Below are 19555 nucleotides of genomic sequence, written 5' to 3' on the forward strand. Positions count from 1 at the left end.
ACTCGAACCGAGTTGACTTCTTGTCCCTGCTTCTCGCCGCTGGGTGCTTCTGTTGCGTCCAGTCTCTTACCGTGGCGTTTCGCGTTCTCTCCTTCTCTGTCCTGCCTTCCCTCTCCTCAACTCCCATCGATAGGCCCATTTTTGGACCACAAGCCGTGCCGTCTCTACTTTTCTTCCGGAAGAGCGGACGGGCAGTTGGATGATGACATTGGCTTGCTGAGTGTCTCGTTCCCTTTCCTTTCCATGCTCTTCGCGCTTTCTTGGTTTCCTTGGATTTTCCTCTTCTTCCCTTTTTTTTTTGGTTTTTGGTTTTTGGTACTATGCCTACAAACATTTGCATCGTTATTTCCCAACCAAGTCGGCAAAGCGCAACCGAAAGAACCACAGCGCTGTCCCCTTTTTGACTCGGAAAGCGCTGGCCGGTGACTCCTTCCGTCTCTTTGCCTTCCCGGTCGACCGACAGCGCCAAGGAGAAGGAGCGTTAACTGCGCATGATTTCGTTGACCACCGACAATCTTCACTCCTTCTCCAACCATAGGTATGTACTTGGGCCTGAGTCAGTGCGCGGCCTCGGAATCCGGTGATGAATGCTGTGTGCTTTTCACGCCCTTGACATTATTCTCCTCCCAGACACCTTCAATCTTTATGCAATTTCCCTGATTTACCAAACCTAAACTGGAAACATAGTTGGATCTCGAGTTTATCATTGACCTCGGGAAGTGAATCTAATTATACGTGCGGAGAAGCGCTTTGCTACATTCGGCGCGGGTTCCAAGCGAGCGCTTCTCGTACTTGGGACTTGCCCTCGGACACTGTTGTTTCTCCAGCGGCAAAATCGAAGGCACGACGAGCATTTTGGACACTACCAAGTGCGAAACAACTACCTACCTCCTAACCTAGGTATACATACATCATGGACAAGCAAGCACTTGCAAGTTCTTTTGTCCCTTCAACCTCAACAGCTTCATCACCTTCGGGCCCCCCTGAGCAACGCACATATACCACCGCTGGCACAATCTACAAACCAAGCTCAACCCAACCACTCCAGCCGCCCACTCGACGTGGACGCTCGCTCAAGTGGTCTCCCGCCGGTTTGCATGCCGATCTTGCCCTTTTGCCCAAGTCGGTGCTGGCCGGGTTGCCGTTGAGGGCTCCTTCTGGGCCACCCATCACGGCGTTGCAGCAGTACACGCCGCTGCAGCAGAATTACGATCGGGCCATTAGCCCATTCAACGAACCAGATCACATTCTCGCAAAAATGCCAGCTGAAGCAATCCTAGCTCCCTCCACTCACACTCCTGGCCCGCTTTCTTCACTCTCTGGTGTAGAATGGAGTGGTCTGGACAGGCCTACCGCAGGTGATGGAGAGCGTCATTCCAGGAACGATAGCGACACGGGGGATGAAGCCGCAACCGAAGGGGAAGCTGATGACGACTTCAACATGGGTGCTTTGATGAACATGACCGTCAAGTCTTTACAGAACCTGGCCTCGTACCCGAATCCGAATCAGAAGACTGCTCAGAAGGCTCTTCAGCGCGGGACTAGGCCAAGACCCTGTATGTACAGTCAGCCTGTGACGGGCCTCTCGTCGGCGAGCCCTCCCTCGTTGGCGACCATTGGCATGGCATCTGGTGCCAGTGAAGGAACGTCGAGCTTCTCTTACCCAAAGTATGCTTGTCAAACCGAATCCTCTACTTTCAGGCCAGCCCAGCTCGATGCCATCCCCAAGATGGACGGAGCTTGGAGCACGAGGAACAGCACGCCAGCATCCGCAATCCCCGTGTCTCCGAGAGCCAAGTCCACGAGCAGCGAGGTTTTAAAGACGCATCATTCCCTGGCCCCGACAGGCCCTTCTCCAATGCCGTTGACTGCTGGACCCCCTGGGCAGCGACAATATCGCCCTTCAACCTTTGAATCGACATTCAAGGCCTTGAAGGCAAACTCTCCCTCGGGGTTCTTGAGCCAAGAGGATGATGAGGGGCTTTTGATCACAACGCAGACCCTTATGCAAGCCGGCATAGACGATATTTCTCTTACTCCTGACAGAATTGAAGCAATACCTAAAACAAGCTCTTGGAGCGCTCCGCCCGAACGAGTGCTTGGCGACTCTCAAGTCCGGAGATTGGAGTCGCCATCGGGCATGATTGACGCAGCAGATGAAACTTGGGCAAATACTGACCGTGTAGAAAGCAATAGCGGCCGTGCGGAGGCGTGGGGTTTGGGTGACGGTCGATCTTGGTGCTCTGGTAGCTGGCGAGACCAATCTCCGGAAACCCGCGCTCTGTACCGACCTGGGACCGACCGTCTCACGGAAGCAGCTCTGGCCACTCGAGTTGGAAAACTCGAAAACTGGTGGTACTCGGGTGTCAATAGAACATATCGAAACGCAGAGAGCACGGCACTAAAGCAGTTTGGTCCTGGAGAACCAGGGTTCGGCGTCATTGGGGACAAACGGCCGTTGGCCCCGATTCATCGTCCAGGAATCCTCGACGTGGAGGAAGCCATGGCCATTCCGGCATCGGAGCACGCCAGGTCGCTCATAGAGATGGCAATTAATGCTCTGGATGAATCTATGGTGGTCAGGTGCTCAGGCGCCGAGTCGGCTTACACACTGGCAACTCGCTCTACAGCAGGGTGACTCGGTCGCAGAAGTTTGGGATTTGGAGGGCAGAGATTTGACATGCGTTGTTTGTGTGTCTTTATTGATTCTGGGGCAAAAAGCACATTTCTAAATGGAGGGTTTTCAACCGACGGGCTAGAGGATGGTGGCCTGGATGTTGGAGCTTGCACAGAAGCGAGTGGCAGGATGACGGCCTAGACCTTTTTGCCAGGATGTAGGCTAGAAGAAGGTGGTCGTAGTACCGGAGATGGCATTAATGGTACGGAATAATGAGCAAGCCTCGTTTAAGCCTCGTTTAAGCCTCGTTTAAGCCATGAGGTGGACTTGTAGGCGTTGATATGAAATACAGTTGTCCGAGTCGAAATTGGTTCGTTCCATTGTTGCATGGGGGCTTTAGCGGGCACTGTGATGGGATGGCTCGACGTGGCATCCGTCAGGTGGCGGGCATCTGGTGCACTTGGTACTGTCTGGGGTACGGAGTATGTATCGAACCATCCCAACCGACTCACTGCTAGAAGATTCCTTTTCGGGCAATGCAAAGCGGCCGCGGACCAATCAGTGGGCATGGCCGCATGAGCAGCTGAAGGCTGGGATGCAGATCCGCTCCAGCACTGGCCTGGGGTGGCCAACGGTCTCTGCTGGGAATAGACGGGCTGCTGCGCTGGTCTTACTGGCCCCAGCCTTTTTCCGGTACGAACATTATGTACCCAACTGCGACGGGTGCACGATGTGATGTGTAGTACATAGCTAGGATCATGTGACACCAACCCGTGCCAGGAAAATGAAAATGGGGATGAATCGCCCGCCCAGTGGGGCTGCAGGAGTAATATTGCAATGTTGAAATTGGCGCACCCGAGAATTATTCGTTTCCGGGTTTGCCCCTGTTTCATCTCGGAACGGGGGGGGGCTTTTTTTTCTTCTTCTTTCTTTCTTTCTTTTTCTTTCTTTGGTTTCTTTTTTTTTTTTTTTTTCTTTTGTAAATGTCGATTTGATTTGATTCTGCTTGCTTCCTCCGCTTGGGGTCTGGTTGGACACGAAATTTCCCGTCTTGAGCGCTGCGCTGCTTGGCCCGCCCGTTCCCGTCTGGTCTTTTTATTTTTTATTTTCTTTTTTTCTTTCCCAGCCAAGGAAGCTCACGGGGGAGATTTGAGAGAGAGCCCGAAATCAGACCGAGCCGTGAAGCCGCACGCCATGCTGCGATGCGTCGTGTCGAGACCTGGCGCCCTGGCCGCTGGCCGGGTCAGCAGCAGGTCCGTCGTCGGGCGAGCTGCCGCGGCTGGCGCAGCGTCCAAAGCCACCACGGGCACGGGCACGACCCCGCAGGCGCGGCTGGAACTCAAACTCGACATGTCTGCCGCCAGGCTTGACGGGCGCACCTTGTCCAGCAGAGGCTTCCGCACCGCCGCAGCCGCCATGTCTCGAGCGACTCGAACCGAGAGCGACGCCTTTGGCGAGATCCAGGTCCCGGCCGACAAGTACTGGGGGGCCCAGACGGAGCGGTCGCTGGAGAACTTTCGCATCAACCAGCCTCAGGATCGGATGCCGCCGCCCGTGATCAGGGCGTTTGGGATCCTGAAGGGGGCTGCGGCTGCTGTCAACATGCGATACGGCTTGGGTATGTCGGGGTGGTGGTGGTGGCGATGATGGCGATGCTGGTGATGATGGTGATGATGGTGATGGTGATGGTAATGGGCCCCTGGCGGTCATGATTGCTAATGGCTTCGGCGGCGCCTTTAGATGCCAAGATCGGACAGGCCATCCAGCAGGCCGCCAAGGAGGTCGCCGACGGCAAGCTCATGGACCACTTCCCCCTCGTCGTCTGGCAGACCGGGTCCGGCACGCAGTCCAACATGAACGCCAACGAGGTCATTTCCAACCGGGCCATCCAGATTCTCGGCGGCACCATGGGCACCAAGACGCCCGTCCACCCCAACGACCACGTCAACCGCAGCGCCTCCTCCAACGACACCTTCCCGACCGTCATGCACATCGCCGCCGTGCTGGAGCTCGAGAACGAGCTGCTCCCCGCCCTGCGCAGCCTCCGCGCCGCCCTCCAGGCCAAGGTGGCCGCCTTCGAGGCCCGCAACATCATCAAGATTGGCCGCACGCACCTGCAGGACGCCACGCCGCTGACCCTCGCGCAAGAGTTCTCGGGCTACGTCGCCCAGCTCGGCTTCGGCATCGCGCGCGTCGAGGGCTCGCTCCCCGACCTGCGGCTGCTGGCGCAGGGCGGCACCGCCGTCGGCACCGGCATCAACACCTTCGAGGGGTTCGCCGAGGCCGTCGCCGCGCAGGTGACGCGGATGACGGGCACCGAGTTCCGCACGGCGCCCAACAAGTTCGAGGCGCTGGCGGCGCACGACGCCCTCGTCCAGGCGCACGGCAGCCTCAACACGCTCGCCGCGGCGCTGACCAAGATCGCGCAGGACGTGCGGTACCTGGGCAGCGGGCCGCGGTGCGGGCTCGGCGAGCTGGCGCTGCCGGAGAACGAGCCCGGCAGCAGCATCATGCCGGGCAAGGTGAACCCGACGCAGTGCGAGGCTCTGACCATGGTCTGCGCGCAGGTCATGGGCAACCACGTCGCCACCACCATCGGCGGCATGAACGGGCAGTTTGAGCTCAACGTCTACAAGCCGCTCATCATCCGGAACCTGCTGCACAGCTGCCGTCTCCTGGCCGACGGCATGCGGTCGTTTGAGAAGAACCTTGTCGCGGGGCTGCAGGCCAACGAGGCCAAGATAGCTCAGATTATGAAGGAGTCGTAAGTTGGCAGCCACCGATGGCCTCTTTTTGTTCTTTTTCTTCTTCTTCTTCTTCTTCTTCTTCCTCTTCTTCTTCTTCTTCTTCTTCCTCTTCTTTCTTTCTTCTTCCTTCTTTTTTCTTTCCTATCCCACGACCCAAGAAATCAAACCATCGCGACGTTGGGGGCCAAAAAAACTAATTATATGCACAGTCTCATGCTCGTGACCTGCCTCAACCCCAAGATCGGCTACGACATGGCCTCCAAGGTCGCCAAGAACGCTCACAAGAAAGGCATCACCCTCAAGGAAAGCGCCCTGGAACTCGGAGCCCTTTCGTCCGACGAGTTCGAGGCCCTGGTCAGACCCGAGCTCATGATTGGCCCCAAGCCTTACAAGCAGTAAAAGGTGACAAGCAGGCATGGCGGGGCTCACCCGGGTCTTTGCGTAAGGTGATTGCGAGGAACGAGGAGGCCATTCGGGCCGTTTGGTGTAGTTGCAGTTCGCCAAGATGATTGTACATGGATAGCACAGCACAGCACAGCACAGCACAGCACAGCACGGCACGCATCACGGGAATGAAGGGTCTGGTGGCTGCTCCATGCGCCGCAGGATCCCGCGGCACACCCTCGGGGGCGACGGGTGGAAGAAGAATGGAAAAAAGGAAAAAAAGGTTTTCATTTTCTCAGCGAGGCTACGCTACGCGTCAACTTGGTGCCAATATATTTAAGTGTTGACTGAACCAAACATCATGGGCACGGGAGTAACGAGCCCTCCTCATCGCAGCCCCGAGAGTACAGAGCAAACTGAGCACTTGAGAGCGGGGAAAAAAAAAAAAAAAGTAGAAGGAGAGAAAGAAAACAAAGGCATCGAGACACACGGGCGAGCAGATCCAATTCCAATTCTTCCTTTCATTCCTAAACATGACCAACCAAACCACGTGCGGGCTGGGCTGTTGGGCGCAAGGTGTCTTGCTTTTGCATCGCCTCGCGTGGCACCTCCACCTGACCTGGGGCAATACTATGTACGTGTCCCTTGCAGCTGGGGCGGGGCGTTGGACTGGACCCGCTCCACGGTTTGGTGGTGGGGCGGCAAGACGAACAGGGATTGATGCCTCGAATCTCGATCCCGGAACGTGAGCCGAGACTCCAAGGACGGAGACGGAACCTGCACCTGCACTCTCGCAACCCTCGTTTTATCCCTGCTGTCGGATGCCACGGCATGAACTGCCGCGCCCACCCAGCATTGCTGCAGCACCGCACCGCCAGGGCACAAGGCGCCGGCGGAGTGGTTCAACTCGCCACCGCGCTGCGGAGCACTCCGTACCGAGGACCCGGCCAAAACACACGATGAATGCCCGACGAATGCCCGAGGAGAGAGATCCTGATCCTGCAGCAACGGTTGGACACTTGCGCCGGTTCGGGCAGAAGATGATGGCACATGCCGGACCTGCTTCCCCCCCCCCCCCCCCCCCCCCGCGGCAGATGCTCCACCCGCACGTCCTGGCTTCGGAAAGATGCGCCAGGTTCCAGTAATTTACGCGACGGGATGAAGGAGGGGAGGGGGCGCCAGATCTCGACTTTGATGTCTGGTTTCCGCATGCGGGTCTCCCCGAGCTGGATCCAAGGACGACGCGGTGGTGCGTCGGTAGCCGCTGGCCACCATGTCCACCATGTTCCGCCAAGTTGTTAGTTTTTCCAACGCCCGCGTCTTATAAGCAGCCTCGGCTGGTTTGTGTCAATCCTTTTTCCCACCCCCTGCTGAGCGTCGCCTTGATCAAGGAAACCCCTGCCTCCGTCTCACTCACCCTTTCGCCCGGCCTCTCTTCGCGATACGTGTTTTGCTCACCATGGGCCTGCTTTCCCTTGCGTACAAGCGACCCGACCATGTGCATCCGCAGGGCCTGCGGGCAAGCAGCGAGTCGCCTGACGATGCCAGCAGTCAAGGCACTCTCCAGCCCGGCCGCCGGGCCCAGCCCGCTGGCATCCCGGATTCCCTGGCGTTTGACAACATCATCAACGGGGATACCTGTCCAGTAGGCCGACCTCAAGACCCCTGCATCTACTACCGTACCCCTTGCCCGCGATGCTTGTCCAGGGTTGATGTTGATTTGACTGACTTGGGAGGTCCTTGTAGCCGATGACGGTTCACGACTTGATGGACTACTTGGTCCATGTTGAGCATTCAGCCGAAAACCTCCAGTTCCATCTTTGGCACAGAGACTATGTCGAGCGATTCGACCAGGCGCCCCGCGCCGACACCTGCCTGTCTCCAGAGTGGACCCAGGCAATGGAAGAGGAAGCCATGCTCAAACTTCGAAAGGAACAGGCCGAAAACAGGAGGCGCCCTCACCCGCCGTCAGCCCCCATGTTCAAAGGGACCATGTTTGAAAATTCGATGCCGGAGATGCCGGAGGTGCCGGAGCCTGCTTTCGACCCCTTCAGCACACCCCCTAGCTCTTGCGACGGCAAGAGTGAGAGCGGCTCCTTGTCCGTTTGGGGCGCCTCCCACTCCACGCTGTCGGACACTTCTTCCAAGTACAAGTCTCGCGCGGCGAACGCCTACCGGTCGGCCGGGGCAAGGGTGCCGTGTAAGTTGATATTTCGCTTCCCACGTAGGGTTGTCTTCCGTCTTTGCCCACCCACCCTCCCCCCCCCCCTTTCCGACCATGAACCGCACGCTCACGCTGGGGTCCAGTCACTATCCAGCCGTTCCGAGACGAAATCAACCGCGTCATGGCCACGTTCATCGTGGACGGGGCTCCGCGCCAGCTCAACCTGAGCTCGTTGGAGCAAAAGGCGGCGGTCCAAGCTCTCTCCTACACGACCCATCCCAGCGCATTGCGCGGCCTCTGCAAGACCGTGGATCATGATCTGCGCCGTCAATCTCACCCCAACTTTGTGCGGTGGTCGATCCGCAACGGCAACCCGGCTCGTGTCTGGTTTGCCCGCGTCCTCGGAGCGTTCCTCGTTGTCGCCGGCTTCGCCATTGCCATTCTCACGACCCTCAGCAGGCTCGCCCGCAGCTACCGCGCCCTTGCTGCCGTTGCGTGGGTCCTGGGCGTCAGCACCTTTGTCGCTGGCTACAACGGCGTATGCGTCGTGCTGCATGGCAGGCACCGCCGCCACCTGAGGCCGTGGGAGATCTTTGGGCCAGCCGACGATGAGGAGGATCAGGAGGGTCGCGGGGAAAAGCGAAGCCTCGATTGCTTCGGCCTGGACAACGGCCACGAGGACAAGCCCTGGGTTGCCAAGTACGAGAGGCGGCACCTTGTGCGAAAAATCTTTGATCGCGAGGTGTGGATCCAGGAACCGGCCTTGAGACAGATCCAAGACACCATCTTTGTCCAGGCCATCCTGGCGTCTGTGGCCGTAGGCGGTGCTCTGACGGCGCTTTTCGTCGTCGTCCCGGGCGGCAACTTGTTCTGAAGACGCGTGTTTGTGCGTTTGTGCGCGTGCATAGTGTCGGCGTCGGTTGCGCCCTTTCCATTTCGCCTCGTTTGATTCGCCTCGTTGAAACTAAATCAGTCGGAGCAGGAAGGGTAGGCTGGCAATGGCTTAGTAGACTCGAGTAGCTTTATTAGTCTCTCGACTCTGATTGCTGTGGAATACTCGGTATGCTCTGTTTGCTCTCGCTTGTCCGTGCCCGATTGGCCTACCAAGTGATGCTGCAGTGCAGTCTCTCGGTGGAGGAGTCGGACCAAACTTGTACTCTGCATCATGCAAACAAGAACTGCATTCTGCATCTGCATCTGCAACGCCTACTGCACCAACGACAACTTGCCGCTGCAACCAACTGTGAAAACAACGCATTTCAGATTACCCAAGCATGTTCCTCGGCAGGTTTTTTGCTTGCAAGTTGCGACGTCCCGCAAGCTTCCTCAGGTACCTCGGTACCTTCGGCAATGCTGTCAAACCTCGGTCGCGTCGTACCGGAGCAAAGCATCTGCCTTATCGATAAGCCCGGCATGGTCCTCCCCAAGATCCCCCACTTCCCCATCGTTTTTCTTTCGAGTGCCCCTCCCAACCTTGGTTATCAACGAATTTAATCAACGAATTTACGGAGGAGCACCCCTCTGCGGCTTTATCAGCATCTTGCCGGGTGCAGTTCCCGCAGCTCCCCAACCACCCTCGGGTCATGTCAACCGTGAGTATGACTATGGCGTGACTGTCTTTGCCTGCTTTCATCTCACTTTTGCGCGCCCACGCCCACGCCCACGCCCACGCCCACGCCCACGCCCGCGCCCTAGCTACCTCAGCTCCTGCAGCGCCGTCGTCTCCCCATTGTCTGCCGCGCCATTGAAGCAGCGATCTCGCCGCTTCGGTATGACGACGCCTGCCATGGACGCCCAGCAGTCGGCTGCTCTCGCCGACGCTGGTTCCGCTCGACACCTCGACGATGGGTCCAGGACCATGACCTCGACCGAGGAGATCAACAACACCATCACCAGACCAGGCAGCGTCAAGATCAATGTCAAGGGCGCATTCATCGTCGACCCCGATGCCTCCACGCCGGCAGTGGGAGCCGCTGGTCCTTCCCAAGTGAATGGTCGAGGGAGTCCCACGCACCACGAAACAAGTGACATTCGTCTGCCCAACCACACCGCCGTGGTCAGCCATATCGCCGTTGATGTGCGTACACATGCTCCTTTACTGCACGCTCTCAACCGGTGGGGGGGGGGGGGGGGGGGAAGGAGACAAAAAAGAGTAAAAGAAGGAGAAACAACATGAAGAGGAAGGGGAAGAAAAAAAAAAGAGACATCGTGACGTGCGCTGACGACGAGTGAGGACATGTTTCTTTTTAGATTGGCGGATCACTCATCAAGTTGGTCTACTTCTCCCGCGAGGTGCATTCCACCGACCCCGGAGGCCGGCTGAATTTCCAAATCTTCGAAACAGATCGCATCCATGACTGCGTCGAATTCATGAAACATCTTCGAGATGAGCAGCTGGCGCTCAATGGATCTCAGCCGGGTGAGCTGTGCGTCATGGCCACCGGCGGCGGCGCATACAAGTTTTACGACATGATTCGAGATGCGTTGGGCGTCGACGTCCTTAGAGAAGACGAGATGGAATGTCTCATTATCGGTGAGAGGCACACGGCCGCCTGCTGCTTGTCGGTGGAGGACTGACTATACGAGGGCTGACGCTTTTGCTCTCGCTCAGGCTTGGATTTCTTCATCAAAGAGATTCCTAGGGAGGTCTTTACCTACTCAGAGACCGATCCCATGCACTTTGTGAGCCCTAGAGAGACGATATATCCCTATCTGCTGGTCAACATTGGGTCTGGCGTCTCCATTCTCAAAGTCGACGGCCCCCGATCGTACCAGCGCGTCGGCGGCACGTCTCTGGGAGGAGGCACTCTATGGGGCCTGCTGTCACTCCTCACAAGCGCCAAGAGCTTTGACGACATGTTGGAGCAAGCTGGTCACGGAGACAACGCAAATGTCGACATGCTCGTCGGCGATATATACGGCACGGATTACGGCAAGATTGGACTCAAAAGCACAACCATTGCCTCGTCGTTTGGGAAGGTGTTTCGCAAAAAGAATACGGCCGAAGCCGCCGCCGCCGCCGCTGCTGCTGCCGCCGATGCTGCCGAGTCGCCAGAGAATCCCTCTGCCGCGGGCACCGGCCCCCTGCAGCTGGGCTTCACGGAAGGCGACATATCGAGATCGCTGCTGTACGCAGTGTCCAACAACATAGGGCAAATTGCGTACTTGCAGTCGCAAATACACAACGTGTCCGACATTTACTTTGGCGGCTCCTTCATCCGCGGCCACAGACAAACAATGAACACGCTGAGCTACGGCTTGAAATTTTGGAGCAAAGGCGAGAAGCAGGCGTACTTTTTGCGGCACGAGGGCTACCTCGGAGCTGTTGGCGCATTCCTCAAGAGGCAGCCCAAGAACTGGGGCCGGCGAAACAGCCTGGAGGGCAGGGAGGACATCGCCGAGCTCAGGAAGAAGCCGAGGGCCAAGAAAACCACTGCCGCGTGAACCTCGAGACCGGCTGGGCTCTGCGCTGCCACCGGCTGACCTCGGCAACGACGGTTTGCATCCGGCAGATCTCGACGGGAGCAAGGAAGGCGGTAGCAAGCTCTGGCTTGTGCATCCTGCGCCTATCCGTGCTGCACCCGGCCCAAGGGGTCTATCGTTTTTCCCAGCCCATTGTACATTAAACCTTTGGTAGAAGAAGAGTAGAACCATGGAATTCCTGCATATTGCGGATATCCACGTGTACTGCGGTTACGGAGGGCCTGTCGTTCTCCCGTCCCGTTTTACGTTCATTCAACCTCGGTAGAAGAAAAGAGTCTGGTCCATCCGCGCAATTCTTGGCTCCTTGAAGCTCGCCAGTCGCCCGCTCGACACCAGGTGCGTCGAGCTGCCCAACGACGACTTGACCACAGGCGCCAAGCAAAGCCACGGAGTTGGCAGGACTCCCCCTTTTTTTTTTCTTTTTCTTTTTCTTTTTCTTTTTTTTTTCCCCGTGCAGGCGCGTGAGACTCGGCCGTCTGGCTATGCGGCGGCGCAGCAGACGTGCCGAGAGCGATGGACAACCTGTTGCTGCTGCTTGTACAGGCCGACGCTGCAGACGCTGCAGACGCTGCAAGACACGACGTGGCGTTTTGTGTGTACCAACTTTTCATTTCTGTGCAAAAAAGGAGACGGGATTATGTGCATCTAGATACATTGTCGCGTACCCATGGAGCCCCCATGGAGCCCCCATGGAGCCTCGGCCCTGTGATCGAGGCAAGTCTTCCCGGGGTATGAGATTTGCGCAATTGTACAGTCAACGGCAGCTTGAGGTTTCGAAAACGCAAGCACCCAGGGCCCCGCATCATCTTGTTTTGTCCAGCGGGCATGACAGAGCCACGAAGTCGCATCGCATCGCATCGCATCGCATCGCTTCGTCTCGTCTCGTCGCGCCCCGCCCCGCCTCGCCTCGCCTCACTCCGGACCCGTCCCTGTGGCGACCTCCCCCCCCAGGTCCTTGGGCCTCTGCATGCCCATCTTGTCCAGCAGCGAGCCCATCATGCCCTCCAGCTCCCTCTCATCCTGCGGCGAGAAGCGGCCCGGGCGCCGCAGCGCCGCGCGCGTCCTGTCCCGCAGCTCCCCCACGCTGCACAGATCAAACGCCCACGCCAGGCCGCCGGTCAGCAGGACGCCGAAGCTGGCGACGTTGAGGGTAGCCAGGCCGAGCGCCTGCACGGCCAGGAGCGAGCGCTCGGCCCCGTCCATCCGCGCGGCGGCCCTGTTGGAGGAGTAGAAGCGGGGGAAGCCCTCGCGCTGGCGGCGCAGGACGGAGCGGCGGGCCACGGCGACGGAGAGGGCGAGGAAGCCGGCGCCGGCGAAGAGGAGGCCCAGCTGCTTGGCTTGGCGCTGGGGCGGCGTCAAGGGCGGGCCGAGGATGCGCGCGCGCGGGGGCGAGGCGCATGCCATTGGGGTGGGGGGGGGGGGATTGTGCGGGCAAGCGCGGGCGGTAGAGAGTCCAGGTCTGCGGGTGCTTTTGCGCGGTTCTGGGTCTCGGGGGTCTGATGGCGAGTTGTGGGCGAGTTGTTGGCGATGGGGAGTTTGGGGTGGTTGGGTGAGGTGAGGCAAACCTTTGCCGTGGCTGTTGCCTGCACGAGGGGTCACGGTGGTGTTGATCGCCGGCCCAGAGGTGGTGGAGCTCCAACTGCGAGGCACCAATATTTGGTGACTGTTGCAAAGCCAGGGAAAAAAGGGACAAAGGCAAAGATGACAGACACCGCGAAAGAGAGAGACTGGATCTTTGGGTGCTCCTTTTCGTTGGGATAGCCAGGGTACTCGGCACAATGTAGGCATTTCGCCAAGGCATGTCTCTGCCCCCCACGCCACGTGCACAGCACAGTGCGGATTGCCCAATACTCACGACTACCTACATACTTTACCGCGACGGTCCGAGGCCACGAACAACCCCGCTGAAAAGATCCATGTTCGACGCTCCCAGAGAAGCCAGGCTGCACCGCTAGCCAGCCACTCCATCTCATCTCATCACAGCATTGACGTAACAGCAACAAACGAAGCGCCGCGCAGCAATTGACGTGTGCCACTTGATTGTACCGCCGAGTCTAGCCGTCATGGCAGTTGCCTGAGCGTGGGCCCCTCCCCCTCTGGCTTTGTTCACCAGACCGTTTCGTTTCGTTTCGTTTCGTTCGTTCACCTCCGTCGCCGCGCTCGAGTCGCCAGCATTCGCACAGAAAACACGGACAGCTCGGTACGAGATGCCCAGGAGCAAAGTTCCCAAGCACGCCAGGCCAACGGCACCGGCCGCGCTGCCCAACTGGCCGCAGTTCCGACCTCCGCTGCCAGTGGCTGAACTGGCGCCCCAGCTGCATCCAGCAACGCCCAAGATCGCGTCGATCCCGTCCTTCTTCCCAAAGTCGCTGTGCAGGGACTACGTGGCCTTCCTGAAGACGCTGCCCTTGCAGACCACCCCGGGGAAACCCAAGCGCGGCGAGGCGGTTCGAGTCAACGACCGTTTCCAGGTTGACGACCCGGGCTTCGCCCTCCGTCTCTGGGAGACGACGGGGTTGAAGGAGGCGTTGCTGGGCAATCACCGTCTCAAGAATCTGTGGTAGGGGTCATGCCCGCGCCCGACAAGGGGGGAAGGCGTGTGCCGAAAACTCTCTTGTTGCCGATGGGCTGGGCTGATTCATGCCGAGCAGGGAGGGCGAGCCTGTCGGGCTGAATCCCAATATTCGAATCTACCGATACTCAAAGGGCCAGTACTTTGACTGTCACTGTGCGCACCGACCTTGCTTTCGTCTTGTTTTGAGCCCCGGCCCCGGCCCCGACCCCGGCCCTCGCGTCATTGCCGCTTACCAAGAGAATCTGCAGATGATGAATCCAACAACCTGACCCTCCACCACCACGGGGCTGCCATCCCGGCACCGGCACGCACAACGTGGACGCTGCTTCTGTATCTCACCTCGTCGTCTGAAGGATGCGTTGGCGGCGAAACGGTCTTCTACCCCCGCGACCGCCAAATCGATGCCGAGGCGATTGCAGTATCGTTGGAGACAGGCACCCTTTTGCTGCATAAGCACGGCGATGACTGTTTGCTGGTATGTCGACGTCGGCGTGTTCGTCCTCTCGCCCACCGGTTTTCCCCGGGGGGAAAGCTAAGCTAATGGTCCCCGCAACAGCACGAGGGACGAGAGGTCAAGGCTGGCGAGAAGTGGGTGTTGCGAACGGACCTGTGCGTCAAGAGATAGGGGAAGCGGCGCGGCTTGCAAGCGGCGAGGAGACGCAGCCACTACTTGCACGGAGTACTGGCGCGGATACGTCGGTGCAGATGCGTCGGCGCAGATGTGTCGGTACGGAGAGTTGTACGGCGATTCCATATGCTGCGGCTCAGCAAAAGTCACCTGGGCGTCATGGGGTTCAGTCATGATGGGCTTGCGCAGACGAATCTCGGGCCACATGATGATGCAAATGCACGCTGGCAAGCGGTCAGGACCGGCGGGCAGGCCATCGGTGCCTGACAGGTTGTGCTGCAGGTACGCCAAGCCACCGTGGCAAGAGTCTCGGCCTAGGCGCTTCGCGCGGAAGGCAGATTGATTCATGTTGCCAGCGCCCAGCAAGAAGCCGCCGTCAGCCCCCCCCCCCCCCCCCCCCCCGTCCAAATTGGTCTCCAGATCGGATCGCAAGAGCAAACGCACGTGCGTTAGTAGTTGCGCTGGTTTCATCTCGACCGCGTGCGTGCTCGGCGAGAATAATCCAGGCTGGGACCGGCCAGGCTCTAATATTGTTCCACCGCGGACTGTGCCCATGTTTGTTATGTACATACCAACTTTCTTGGCTCTGTCGGGGAAGGAACCAAGGAGATCCGAGCCGAGCCCACAGGCAGTGACCGCTGCAGCTGGCGCCCCGGGCGGCCGTTGAAACCCCACCCGCACGGCTGCAACGCAACGCCAGCGCGCCACACAACGCACGCCAACCTGAGTCCACACGCAGCGCAGCGTCCGCGAACCCGCCACAGTCGGAGCGGCCCCTTGCAATTGGTATTGGCTGAACCTGGCGCTTGGGGCTTTGGGGGGGGGATCCTGCGTCCCCTCGCGAGTCACGCGTGGTTTAGCGCCCTCGTGTTTGCCTGGCTGTCTCAAGCTCCCACCAGACCAGACCCGTCCAGCCGTCCAGTCCAGCCGTCCAGTCCAGCCGTCCAGTCCAGCCGTCCAGTCCAGTGCGCCAGTGTCAACCGCTCCGTCCCACCTGGGTTGCAGCAGTAGCGCCAATCTTGTTGGTCGTGCCTGGCTGCTTCCACTACAACGGCTACGGCTCTGGCTGGGCTCTCTCGTCAGTTTCAACTTTCGTGCCTGCTGATTCCAAGTCTCCTCCCGCATCTTTCGTGTCGCGTGCCCCGAGGCATCTGCGTCTGCCTCTGCGTCTGCCTCGTTCCTTCAGCGCGGCACCGCGAAACCGCTCTGCTTGGCGGCCGCTACCGCATCCGTCCCCCGTCGAATCCGAATCCATCAATCACCTTGCGTCGCTGCGAGCCACTACACCTCCCCCTCTCTCGCCTTGGTTGGCCAGCCGTTGGGAACCGGCCGACGATCCTCGACACTGAGCATCACCACACCAGCAGTCTTTTTCTACTTCTTCTTCTTCTTCTTCTGCCCCTTCTTTTCTGTATCCTTTTCCTCTTTAACCATAGCTTGGCATTCGGCTCAGCCTGCATTTGTTATTTTGGACCCGCACCTGCCGAATCGTGCCGTTTGTCCCGGACTTGCGGATACATCATCATCCTCATCATCATCCCCCCTTCTCCCCAGAGTCGAGCTTGAGATGGCCTACCAAGGGGGATACAGTGCGGGACAAGGCTCGCAGCGTCCGTATGCGAGTCAGGCAGCGCAAAGACCTGGCGCTCGAGGAGGCTACGGAGAAGCTCCCCAGCAACAGCAACAATACCGGCTTCCAAAACATCCCGATACCTACGGCGAGCGGTTCGAGCCCGAGGGCCAAGCAGGACCCTACTGGAACCAACAGCAATACCAGAATCAAGGCCCGGGCCCGGGCCCCGGCCCGGGCCCCGGCCCCGCGCGAGGAGCCAACCCTACGCATTCGTACGCCCAAGGCGGTGGCCCTATAGTCCGTCCTGGAACAGCTGATGGCAGCCGAGGAGGTCAATATCCTCCACCTGGCAGAGGAGCTGGCCCAGGTCCCGCTGGACACGGAATGCCACCTAGAGGAGCTGGCCTAAGAGGACGCGGCGGCGCCCGGCCCGAACAATATCCTGCGGGAGAGTATGGTGGTGAGACTCGTCGTCTTTTCTTCTCTTCTTTTTCTTCTTGGCAACTGCTTAGCGAAGCACATCTCTCCAGAATTCTCTGCTGACCCCTGACCCCCAAACGTCGATTGTTCTAGGCCGTCGTCCCTCGCGGAATCATTCTTACGCGTCTTATGGCGCCTACGACCAAGACCAACAATTAGCCGGGCAGATGTCAGGGATGGGTTTGAATGCTCAGCGATCGAGGACGTTTACCGACGGCAGTTCAAGTTATGAAACATCCCGGAGTCAAGAGGAGTACGGTCGACCTGCAAAGGGAGGGAACAGAGGACGTCACGGGTATGGAGATGCTCGGCCTGATCTGCCTGCCGGGCAGGCTGGTGATGGGCATTACCCGCGTCACGATGACCGGTACGGTGCAGCGCCTCAAATCCGCGCCCAGAATCACCCCGGCCCTCCGAGCAGGAGCGCCACAATGCAGTTCAATGACCCTGCTGGTCCCGGTGCTTTGCCACCGAGACCGTCCACCGCAGGTCCGCATCATCGTTCTCCGCCGCAAAGGTTTTATCCAGCAGCTCCTTCAGCGCAGCCGCAGGGACCACACCAAGGTGATTATGACTACCGAGGATATGGGCAGACGCCAGGGCAGACGCCGCTTGGTCAAGGTCCTGCCCCCCCAGATGTAGACGACTTCTTTGATTCGCGCTGGGAACATGACCCAATGGGTCCTAGTCAGAAACTACACGCATATGGGGCCGAGCCGGGAAGTTCTGGCCTCCCGGATGTCGCTTATTCCCGGACGGCCAGTGGCAGGCAATCCTTTGATCGAGCGATTCGTCCAGCAATGGAGCAGCCGCAGTCTGGCGCTCACGGCACACCAAGACTGCATCATGCAAAGTCCGAGGCCACCTTTCACGAACCGCAAGCCGCCGTCTTTGAGATGGCGGGAGACATTCCATCGATGCCTCCGGTGCCACAAGGGCAGCCTTTCCAGCCAGAGTACAACCAGGCGCACGCGAGCACATCGCCCGCTGCCGGCTACGACCAGTTGCCTCCTCGGGGCCCAAGTGCACCGCCTGGCTCGATTCACAGCAGCAGAAGACCCGGCGGAACTGACGGGTATAACTCTGCATCCTCTGTGGCCTCCAACGCCGACTCCCTCCCGGCCCACCCCACGCCTGTCCGTCCAGGATTGATGCCCAACTCGGTGGTCAATCTGAAAGACAGGCCTCCACCTGTGCGAAATTACGGAGGGACGGTGCAGCAACAACCGCCGCCATCTTCGTCATCGCAACAATACGAACAGTACATGCCGCAGCAGCAGCAGCAGCAGCAGCAGCAGCAACAGCAGCAACAGCAGCAACAGCACATGCCTGTACATCGGGTTGGGCACCAAGCTCCAGAAATGTCGAAAAATCAGGAACCAGTCACCGCGCAACAACTGGAGCGTTTGCGAATGGCGATCAAGATCAACTCAAACGATCAGGAGTCGGCTTTGCGGCTGGCAAAAGGGCTCATTGAAGCGGCTGATGTTCTGGCGTCAAAGCTGCCAGACGCTAAACAGCGAACGAAGGGGCGCGAACGCTACCTCTTGGATGCACAAAAGGTCCTCAAGAAGCTCTCCAGTGCCCAGAATCAAGAGGCCATGTTTCTGCTGGCGGACAGCCTCGGCAAGGGCCTCTTTGGAAACGAGCCGGATAACAAAGAGGCATTCACTCTATACCAGTCTGCGGCCAAGCTGGGACACGCTGCTGCAGCGTATCGGACGGCAGTTTGCTGCGAGATTGGGCATGAGGACGGCGGAGGCACTCGCAAGGACCCCATCAAGGCGATGCAGTGGTACAAGCGCGCGGCCACACTTGGAGATCCTCCGGCAATGTACAAGGTGGGTATGATCCTCCTGAAGGGATTGCTAGGTCAACAAAGAAACCCGCGCGAGGCCGTGGGGTGGCTCAAGCGCGCAGCCGAGAGAGCGGATGCGGAAAACCCGCACGCGCTGCATGAACTTGGATTGCTGTACGAGTCGGCGCAGCCCAACGATACCATCATCCGCGACGAGCGGTATGCCTTGAGTCTGTACCAGCAAGCTGCGGAGCTGGGTTACAAGTTCTCGCAATTTCGGCTCGGCCTAGCGTTTGAGCATGGACAGCTAGGCGTCGAAAGAGATCATAGACAGTCAATCTACTGGTATTCGCAAGCGGCCCAGCAGGAAGAACACCAATCAGAGCTGGCACTGAGCGGCTGGTACCTTACCGGGAGCCCAGGCGTCTTGAACCAGAGTGATACGGAAGCTTACCTCTGGGCCAGAAAAGCAGCCGTGTCGGGACTGGCAAAGGCGGAGTACGCCATGGGATACTTTACCGAGGTGGGCATCGGCGTAGCTGCCAACATGGAGGATGCAAAGAGGTGGTATTGGAGAGCTGCAGGTGGGTTAACCCCGTTGGAACATTGCAAACGGTTTTTGACACGGAAACGTTTTTTTTTACTGACTCGGAGGGGAAAATCGCAGCCCAGGATTATCCCAAGGCAAGAGATCGCCTCGAAGATCTCAAACGCGTAGGCAAGAACGGGCCGGCCAGACCACGCGAGCGCATCTCACGGAGTCGAATGGAGCGGCAGCAGCAAGATGGCGATTGTACCATAATGTGAGGATAGTATGACGGGTTGGATGTGGTGTCAAGACAAGTCTTTTTGACCCCAAGCGTTGGCATTTTGAAACGGGGAGTTTTGGGCGCTGTGGAACTTTGAACGACGGACGGCATGGAAAACAGCAACAGGTAGCCCCGTTTGGAGTATAGGTTTTGATTCGAGGGCGCTCTTGGTCATTGTGACGGATTCCACGTGGTACCAGGCGGCCCATGCACCATTTTCTCTTTTTCGAAGCCGACGAGGGAAAAAAGCAATGTCCGAGAAGAAGAAGAAGAAGAGGAAGGGGGGTGGCATACAGG

At 58.7% G+C, this 19555-nt stretch overlaps 9 protein-coding genes across 9 annotated transcripts; 8 read left to right on the forward strand and 1 right to left on the reverse strand.

Annotated features, from left to right (window-relative positions):
- Nucleotides 1–913: 913 nt before the first annotated feature.
- UV8b_04360 (uncharacterized protein) lies at nt 914–2638 on the forward strand (the record flags this gene model as incomplete). Its single annotated transcript, XM_043141858.1, has 1 exon — nt 914–2638. The coding sequence occupies one exon, from the start codon at nt 914–916 to the stop codon at nt 2636–2638; it is 1725 nt and encodes a 574-aa protein (XP_042997792.1).
- A 1173-nt stretch (nt 2639–3811) lies between these two features.
- Nucleotides 3812–5763, forward strand: UV8b_04361 (uncharacterized protein; the record flags this gene model as incomplete). Its single annotated transcript, XM_043141859.1, has 3 exons — nt 3812–4235; nt 4358–5381; nt 5574–5763. The coding sequence occupies 3 exons, from the start codon at nt 3812–3814 to the stop codon at nt 5761–5763; spliced, it is 1638 nt and encodes a 545-aa protein (XP_042997793.1).
- Nucleotides 5764–7207: 1444 nt separating this feature from the next.
- Nucleotides 7208–8786, forward strand: UV8b_04362 (uncharacterized protein; the record flags this gene model as incomplete). Its single annotated transcript, XM_043141860.1, has 3 exons — nt 7208–7393; nt 7495–7948; nt 8056–8786. The coding sequence occupies 3 exons, from the start codon at nt 7208–7210 to the stop codon at nt 8784–8786; spliced, it is 1371 nt and encodes a 456-aa protein (XP_042997794.1).
- Nucleotides 8787–9698: 912 nt separating this feature from the next.
- Nucleotides 9699–11356, forward strand: UV8b_04363 (uncharacterized protein; the record flags this gene model as incomplete). The annotated part of the gene is made up of 3 exons (XM_043141861.1): nt 9699–9989; nt 10163–10445; nt 10524–11356. The coding sequence occupies 3 exons, from the start codon at nt 9699–9701 to the stop codon at nt 11354–11356; spliced, it is 1407 nt and encodes a 468-aa protein (XP_042997795.1).
- Nucleotides 11357–12307: 951 nt separating this feature from the next.
- On the reverse strand, nt 12308–12799 carry UV8b_04364 (uncharacterized protein; the record flags this gene model as incomplete). The annotated part of the gene is made up of 1 exon (XM_043141862.1): nt 12308–12799. One exon carries the CDS (start codon nt 12797–12799, stop codon nt 12308–12310), a length of 492 nt encoding a protein of 163 aa, XP_042997796.1.
- An 803-nt stretch (nt 12800–13602) lies between these two features.
- On the forward strand, nt 13603–14595 carry UV8b_04365 (uncharacterized protein; the record flags this gene model as incomplete). The annotated part of the gene is made up of 4 exons (XM_043141863.1): nt 13603–13955; nt 14047–14123; nt 14219–14445; nt 14527–14595. The coding sequence occupies 4 exons, from the start codon at nt 13603–13605 to the stop codon at nt 14593–14595; spliced, it is 726 nt and encodes a 241-aa protein (XP_042997797.1).
- Nucleotides 14596–16214: 1619 nt separating this feature from the next.
- Nucleotides 16215–16580, forward strand: UV8b_04366 (uncharacterized protein; the record flags this gene model as incomplete). Its single annotated transcript, XM_043141864.1, has 2 exons — nt 16215–16443; nt 16495–16580. 2 exons carry the CDS (start codon nt 16215–16217, stop codon nt 16578–16580), a joined length of 315 nt encoding a protein of 104 aa, XP_042997798.1.
- A 299-nt stretch (nt 16581–16879) lies between these two features.
- Nucleotides 16880–17293, forward strand: UV8b_04367 (uncharacterized protein; the record flags this gene model as incomplete). Its single annotated transcript, XM_043141865.1, has 1 exon — nt 16880–17293. One exon carries the CDS (start codon nt 16880–16882, stop codon nt 17291–17293), a length of 414 nt encoding a protein of 137 aa, XP_042997799.1.
- A 35-nt stretch (nt 17294–17328) lies between these two features.
- On the forward strand, nt 17329–19256 carry UV8b_04368 (uncharacterized protein; the record flags this gene model as incomplete). Its single annotated transcript, XM_043141866.1, has 2 exons — nt 17329–19033; nt 19117–19256. 2 exons carry the CDS (start codon nt 17329–17331, stop codon nt 19254–19256), a joined length of 1845 nt encoding a protein of 614 aa, XP_042997800.1.
- Nucleotides 19257–19555: the final 299 nt, after the last annotated feature.

The sequence above is a fragment of the Ustilaginoidea virens genome, chromosome 3 (genome assembly GCF_000687475.1).
Source record: "Ustilaginoidea virens chromosome 3, complete sequence".
In the NCBI taxonomy this organism is placed as follows: Eukaryota; Fungi; Ascomycota; class Sordariomycetes; order Hypocreales; family Clavicipitaceae; genus Ustilaginoidea; species Ustilaginoidea virens.